The following is a 7,866-nucleotide window of genomic DNA, read 5'->3' as shown; positions in this document are numbered from 1 at the left end:
TCCACATGTTGTACTTGCACAATACGGTTGATGCTATGTAAAAATACTCTTCTTAAAGGACTAGCATAACCCATAAAGAAACCTTCCACAGACTTCGCAGCGAATTTTCCATCAGGATTCAAAACTATACATCGAGATCCGAACGGCTCAAGCTACTTCAAATTAGGCTTACGTCTATTAAGTAGCTCAAAATAGGTTTTACCATACTTCTTTACTATTAGAACATTGTTAAGAGTGTAATAAGCTGAGGCAACAGCTTCAGACCAGAAACTTAAAGGTAATTTCGAATCTGCCAACATCGCCCTAGTTGTTTTAATCAGAGTATGATTCTTTCGTTCAACAATTCCATTTTGTTTTGGTATATATAGAGCTCTAAACTCATGAAGAATACCCCTCTCATTTCAATATTGAAACATACGGTTGTTTCTGAACTAGGTACCATTGTAGCTTAGAATCCTTCGGATTGGTAAATTATAAAACATCTCAAGTTTTTTGAAAAAAATCATCAAGTTGTCAAAGGTCTTATCTTTTGATTCAAGAAACATTACCCATGAAAAGCGTGAGTAATCATCAGTTACCACCATAAAATAAAGTTCCCCGGTGATACGTACTTTTAACATTCACAGGAGAAAATAAATCCATATGTACCCTCTAGAAAGGTAAGTTGATGGAATTGAGAGATTTTGTCGGATGCGACTTCTTCTTTTGTTTACACTTCTTGCAACTCAAACAATCAAAACTCAAATGAAAACCCTTAACATTTACTCCTTCAACCATTTTATTATGAATAAGGTAGTTCATCTTCCGAACATTGATAAGACCCTTGTGACGACGCCATAACACGGACTCTTTTTGAGATGCTTTGGTTCAATCTACCAAATCTATCACCTACTACATATAAAGAACTAAATCCTATAACGTATATCAATATGAATTGATTCGTGTTAAGCTCAATCAGACTCTCTTATTAAACTTCGCATATATTATTAGGGTCTACAACCCTTTACCATTCAACCATACAAATCATACCTTCTTTACCATACAACCATGCATACATTTAGTTATATATATGTATATATATATATATATATATATATAAATATATATATATATATATATTCATATACATCTACATACATACTCTCAACCTGTTTCTATATAACTCAATTAACATTCATAGACATTCATATATCATACATTTATCAACTTAGGTAAGTGTATTAACTAAGCACATAGGAATATGCATAAAGGAATAGGGCTAGAAACTCATCAGAGTCTTGTTTTTTTCTGAGTTAACTGTAATATCACTCCTTAGCTATGCCCGGCTCAATTAACTACCCTTAACTACATCATATTCTAAGTAAGTGAAACCCCTAACGAATAGGGGTCCAGGTGAAGCGCCCATGGTAGCAGGATCCTAGGGGTGGCAACTACTAGCAGGGTCCAGACTTTATTAAAAGTTCATCAGAAAATGCATCTTTAAACGAATCGAGTCGAGTTTCATTTCGTTTTGATTCGTTTCATTTCTATTCGATTCGATTTAATTCATTTCATTCCGATTCGATTCGTTTTTCCTCCAAATGAATCGAGTTTCTCAGTAAATCGATTCGAATATGGTTTTCCATGCCTTTCCATTCTGATCAGTTTCTTACATCCTGTTATGCTCATTCTAAAGATGAATCGAGTTCTGGGCCATTACAACTTCTTTTTCTTGCTTTAATACGGCTCGAACGTTACCCGTTCTTCCCGTATGACACTCGTTAAGTCGTTTATTACCAAGTTTTTGTTTTTCTAACAATATGAGGTCCGATTCATCATCCTATACTAAAGTGTTCGACAAACTGACACAAGCATGACCTTTAAACTACAAACGTACCTCTTATAGTTTGGTTAAGCTTCGGACATGATTCCACACGTGAATCTTGGTGTTTCTCTATTTGTTTTATGATGCTTGAATACGAATCTACCCTCTTATAGCTCGGATTTGGATCCGGATACAAATGTATGTGTGTGTGTGTGTTTTTAAGTGTGCGGATACAAATGTGGAAATAAGGGTTTAGGGTTTTAAGGGGGTTTAAGTGTGTTTAAATACCCCAAAGCCATGGACACTAAGAGCTATCATCATCCTTTGTTTCATCTTTTATTTTCTAAGTTCACACTTTATTATTATTATTTAACTTAACAATAATAACACACCATTAAGTAACTAAAATTCTTTTATTTATTATTATCAAAAGTAGAAATTACAGATAAGATTCAAAAATCTAAAACACCAAAATGAAAAAAAACAAAAAGAAAAAAGTTGTTTTTTTTGGAGTAAAGTTGGATAGTTATAAAACCCAAAGAAAAAAAATGGCATTTACTCATTAGTTAATTATATTATTTAATGACAAAGAAAATTTATTTAATGCTACATAGTTTTTTACCATATCTATATATCTTTAAGTGAATTTATTTAATGTTTATATCCATGTATATGTTATTGATATCATTCTAAGTTAATGCATTCCGAATAAGAAAAGAAAACACTAATGTTAATTAAAATAAAGGTATTTAATATTTTCAAATCACAAAAGTAACATCTTTGCCTTTTTTGAAAGGATTCAGTCACGACTTCCTTGAGTGCCTCACCACTATAAATTGCTTTCCTTGGCCCCCCTGTTATTCTCAATCTATTCTCTCTCTCTCTCTCTCTCTCTCTCTCTCTCTCAAAATATAAAATTGATGATCGCAATGGGTGTTTATTTCGGGGCTTGTTTACTTGCATTAATTCTCTATCTTTTCATCAAGGTTGCCTATCAAACTCTGGATTGTTACTTGCTTACACCCATACGCATCAAGAACATCATGTCTAGGCAAGGAGTCCGTGGCCCCAAACCGAGGTTCCTTATCGGTAACCTCTTGGATATCGCCTACCTTGTCTCCAAATCAACCTCATACGACATGCCCACCGTTGATCATGATGTTGTACCTCGCCTCTTACCTCACTTCGTCCTCTGGTCCAAAATTTACGGTACCCACATATAACCTAATTTTGTGGTATTTGATTCAGATTCAATTGAATATACACATCTTTTTGTTATATGCATAAAAGTAAACGAAAGTTTACTATATATGCAAATATTCTTTTGTCAAAACCAATATCCTTACAATATGATCACTTTCGGCAATGATTTTATAGGTATATATGTATTTATGTTATTAAAAATAAGTAATCTTATTATGATTAAGTAGGTAAAAGATTTATATATTGGAATGGTACGGAGCCTCGGATGTGCTTGACGGACACAGAACAAATCAAAGAGCTTTTAGTAAAGCACAGCACTACTTCAGGCAAATCATGGCTACAACAGCAAGGCTCTAAGCACTTCATCGGCCGCGGGCTATTAATGGCAAATGGCCAAGATTGGTACCACCAACGTCACATAGTTGCACCTGCATTCATTAAAGATAAACTCAAGGTTTAATATATATATAGGATTGATTTATTTTGAGAACCACTTTGAGTTTTAAGAACTCGAAAGAACTCAACGTAACAAATATTTTTTACACATGTGTAATACGTAAGTGTACGTGATGTACAAAAAATTATGGTATTTTTTAGACACCGAATCGAATTTTTACACATGTGTAACTAACGTTTAAACTTGTGTAATTATCAAAAATACTTATTCTCTCTCCTGCTATATTTTTTAATTATATTTAATCTCAGCCACATATTTCATATCATTTAATTAAATGTGTGGTTCAGAATTGAATTCTTAAAGTTCTTAAAACTCACCATGGTTATCAAAATAACCCTCCCCTTCATGCATATATATATATATATAAATATATAAAAGTATTGTTTTCTTTTATTTATAAATATTTAATGAAGAGTTATGACAAATTATCAAGTCTGATATTAGTTGTGCTTAATTATTTAATGAAGAGTTATGCTGGTTACATGGTGGAATGCACCAAGGGAATGATTCAATCAATGAACGCAGAAGTGTCAAATGGGCGTGTGGAGTTTGAGATTGGGGAGTACATGGCTCGGCTGACCGCGGACATCATTTCTCGAACCGAATTCGATAGTAGCTACGAAAAGGGGAAACAAATATTTCATTTGTTAACCGTTTTACAACAATTATGTTCTCAGGCCAGCCGTCACTTATGCCTTCCTGGAAGCCGGTAAAAACCTTCACTCTTTTTTTTTTGTTATTTATTCTTTTTTATAAAGATTTTCTTTGTTTAAAACTTTAACAAGGAAAGGAAAGAAATAATATATTTGGATGGGTTTTCTTTTCGCTAAAACTCGTTCTAGCTATATTATGTTTGATTGTCGGTCTTTTCGAAATCGTATACCAAAATCGTGGCTAGCAAAATTGGATGTTTACAAAAATATTAACTCAAATTTAAAATTCGCTTTAGACCCCAATAAAAATGTATCGAGAAACTAATACATTTATACTTTAATAATGTAGGTTTTTTCCGAGTAAATATAATAGAGAGATCAAATCGTTAAAAATTGAGGTTGAGCGCTTGTTGATGGAGATCATACAAAGCCGAAAGGATTGCGTAGAGATCGGTCGCAGTAATTCTTACGGAAATGATTTACTTGGGATGTTGCTGAATGAAATGCAGAAGAAAAGACAAGGGGATAGATTCAACTTAAATATGCAAGTAATAATGGATGAATGCAAAACCTTCTTCTTTGCTGGACATGACACCACTGCATTGTTACTCACATGGACCATCATGTTACTAGCTAGCAACCCATCATGGCAAGACAAGGTTCGAGCTGAGGTTAGAGACGTCTGTAATGGCCGTTCACCCTCGGTAGAGGATCTCTCCAAGCTCTCCCTGGTATGCTTTGAATTGTATTCTAAACTAATCACTGTAATCCAAACATTAAATGTAACATATTAACTAGCATTACCTAAATTTTGTATAAGAGAGAAAATTTTTATTTTTTAATTAAAAGCAAAGTTTTAATAATGTACACATTAGTTTTATAGTTTAATCCTCAAATCGTAACTTGCGTAGGAGATATCAGTTAATAACTAATTAATACACATTAATTAATTTCGTATCAAATAAGTAAACTTACATATAACTGAACACATGTTTAATAAAGTTTAACAAATGAACTTAATAACAGTTTTTTTTCTTAATGATACCTCCCACACACTTTAACTCCATTTCTAAATCATATAATATATGTTTTTACTTTCACACACTTTATAAAAATTATTACGATCACGTGAAAACATCCAATGATTAAATGTGTTATATCACTGAAAACTATCGGATTTAAATATTTTTAAAAGTGTGTATAAGAGAGAAAATTTTTATTGTTGGGTTAATCTTGATCATCTTGATCATCTTACTGGATCACAATTCAGAATCCTTGTTGGGTCATTGTTGGGTTAATCTTGATCATCTTACTGATCATTGTTGGGTTAAATATGCCAAAAATATGCATGTTTGTCTGGTTATCTACATTTATTTTTTATTTATATAAATTCAAATAATGCTTAAAATCATTCACCCTACTGGTCAAGTAGCCATACTTAATCGACATTAAATAAATTAAATTTTATTTTAATTTAATTAAATAGAAAACACATAAGTTTTATTGTGTTACCACTGATTTTATATACATATAACGTTAAGTGTTGATTATGCAGTTGAACATGGTAATCAAAGAATCTTTAAGATTATATCCTCCTGCAACTGTGCTTCCTAGAATGGCATTTGAAGATATAAAACTCGGCGACCTCCATATTCCTAAAGGGTTATCGATATGGATCCCGGTGCTAGCCATACATCACAACAAGGGGATATGGGGTGAAGACGTAAATAAATTTAACCCAAATCGGTTTGCGGGTCAGTCATTCTCTCAAGGACGTCATTTTATGCCGTTTGCGGCAGGTCCTCGTAATTGTGTTGGCCAGTCTTTCGCTCTTATGGAAGCTAAGATCATTTTGTCAATGTTAATATGCAAGTTCAAGTTTACGATATCAGACAGTTATAGACACGCACCAGTAATCGTGCTAACTATAAAACCCAAGTATGGGGTTCAAGTTTGTTTGAGCCCCTTAGAGGAATGAGTATGCTCTAAGCTTTTTAATTAGAATTATCAATTTTGGCTTTTTGGGTTAGTCTTTTTGAGAATTAAACATATATAATAAGTATTTTAAAGAGTGGGAAAGCATGGATGAGTGAGAGACGGAACAATGCTTGTAATGATTAATTATCACAAGATATGCTAATAATATTAGAGGAAAAGCATTACAACTTTTGTCTTTTATTTTTATAATTATAAACACTATCTATTGTTGTTATCATAACTTTCCATGATTAATATTATTAGTATTATTTTCTAAACAATTTAAACTAGTATTTAAGTCTTGTGTTTTGTGGTGGGGCTATTAAATCGAACAGAAAGTAGTGATAAAAATTGAATAACACGCGTGTGTTTCAACCTCTTCACATGCACAAAAGTAATAAATTAAAATGTACAACATATAAAAAATAACTTAGTCGAAACGTAAAAAATAAAAACACTATTTCAAACGGGTTTAAATTAATAACATATTCACATGATCACAGCCTACCCAACAAACTTTTCACACTACATATTTACACATCCTACACAACAAACTTTTCACACTAAATTAAAATGTACAACATAGAAAAAATAACTTAGTCGAAACATAAAAAATAAAAACACTATTCAAACGGGTTTAAATTAATAACATACTCACATGATCACATCCTACACAATAAACTTTTCACACTACATATTTACACAACATTCAATTCTACACTACATATATATATCATACACAACGTATTTACACACTATATATTAACACAACATATTTATTCGCTAAACATTCACACAACATTCAACGCACGTAATAGATTGTGTAGGATTATATGTTTGTGTAAGTATATAGTGTGTATGATTAAAAGCTCTATGAATAAAACCAAAAAAGAATGATGTGTAGGTTACATAATTTGAGAATGGTAAAATTATACAATTGTATAATGGGTTAAGTTAATCTATAAATAGAGACAAAAATTTAAAGGATGAGAAAAATTTATAGTTACAAAAAAATTTCTTAAAATAAATAATAAAAAATTAATAAAAAAATCATAACTCAAATTTAATAAAAAAAAATGAAAAATGTAAAAACGTAAAAATGTTTCCACCGTCTTCCTCGTTCTCGGAAAAAAAACTCGAAGAAGACACAAAGTTGATGAAAAACATCATTGTGTATTTTTATTTATCATTAAGTTTTGTGTTTTTTTTCGTCAATAATTGTGTCTTTTTCCCTTAATATTATGTATTTTTTTCTTAATATTGTGTTAAATTACTCGATATTGTTTTATATTTCTTAGGCATTATGTTAAATTTTGCGACCTATTGTGTTTTTTATTTTTCGTTGTATTTTTTGTTCATTTTCGGCATTGTGTCTTTTCGTCAGGTTTTTTTTTTTGAACGGGAATGACGGGGGAAGTATTTGGTTTATTAATTTTTTCGTTTTTTATTTATATTTTGAGTTATGATTTTTTTATGATTTTTTTTATTTTATGTTAAAAGTTTTTTGTGTGACCACAAATCCTTCTCAAACTTCTCATTTTTGTCTCCTTTTGTGTTATAACATTACCTATTATAATTACTATAGTCAAAAAAACATTAATTTATGTGAAGGCTACATACATACACACTTATCGAACCTATCTTTCTATCTTGAATATATATAAACGAAATTTTTAAAAGTTATCTGGTTGCTCCCTAACTTTTCCCAAGTCACCGAATTTCTTTATTTGTAAATGAAGACTTCTCATGCATTTGAATCTAATTCACGAGTA

At 31.3% G+C, this 7,866-nt stretch overlaps 1 protein-coding gene across 1 annotated transcript; it reads left to right on the top strand.

The window, feature by feature from the left end:
* Positions 1-2,452: 2,452 nt before the first annotated feature.
* Positions 2,453-6,134, top strand: LOC143556410 (cytokinin hydroxylase-like). Its single transcript, XM_077045739.1, has 5 exons — positions 2,453-3,013; positions 3,235-3,461; positions 3,932-4,173; positions 4,467-4,848; positions 5,673-6,134. The coding sequence occupies exons 1-5, from the start codon at positions 2,725-2,727 to the stop codon at positions 6,093-6,095; spliced, it is 1,563 nt and encodes a 520-aa protein (XP_076901854.1). The 5' UTR covers positions 2,453-2,724; the 3' UTR covers positions 6,096-6,134.
* Positions 6,135-7,866: the final 1,732 nt, after the last annotated feature.

This window comes from Bidens hawaiensis, unplaced genomic scaffold, assembly GCF_021521415.1.
Source record: "Bidens hawaiensis isolate Kalapana, Puna unplaced genomic scaffold, B.hawaiensis_p1.1 tig00001035_1, whole genome shotgun sequence".
Classification (NCBI taxonomy): domain Eukaryota; kingdom Viridiplantae; phylum Streptophyta; class Magnoliopsida; order Asterales; family Asteraceae; genus Bidens; species Bidens hawaiensis.
The sequence above is the reverse complement of the archived record's forward strand: the minus strand, read 5'-3'. Positions and strand labels throughout refer to the sequence as shown.

Bases quoted from the DNA above. Each gene is read 5' to 3' on its own strand.
- LOC143556410 (XM_077045739.1), top strand. From the start codon at position 2,725: ATGATCGCAATGGGTGTTTATTTCGGGGCTTGTTTACTTGCATTAATT. The intron at 3,014-3,234 runs GTACCCACATAT...ATGATTAAGTAG, and splicing joins CCTCTGGTCCAAAATTTACG to GTAAAAGATTTATATATTGG. The intron at 4,174-4,466 runs GTAAAAACCTTC...TTAATAATGTAG, and splicing joins TTATGCCTTCCTGGAAGCCG to GTTTTTTCCGAGTAAATATA.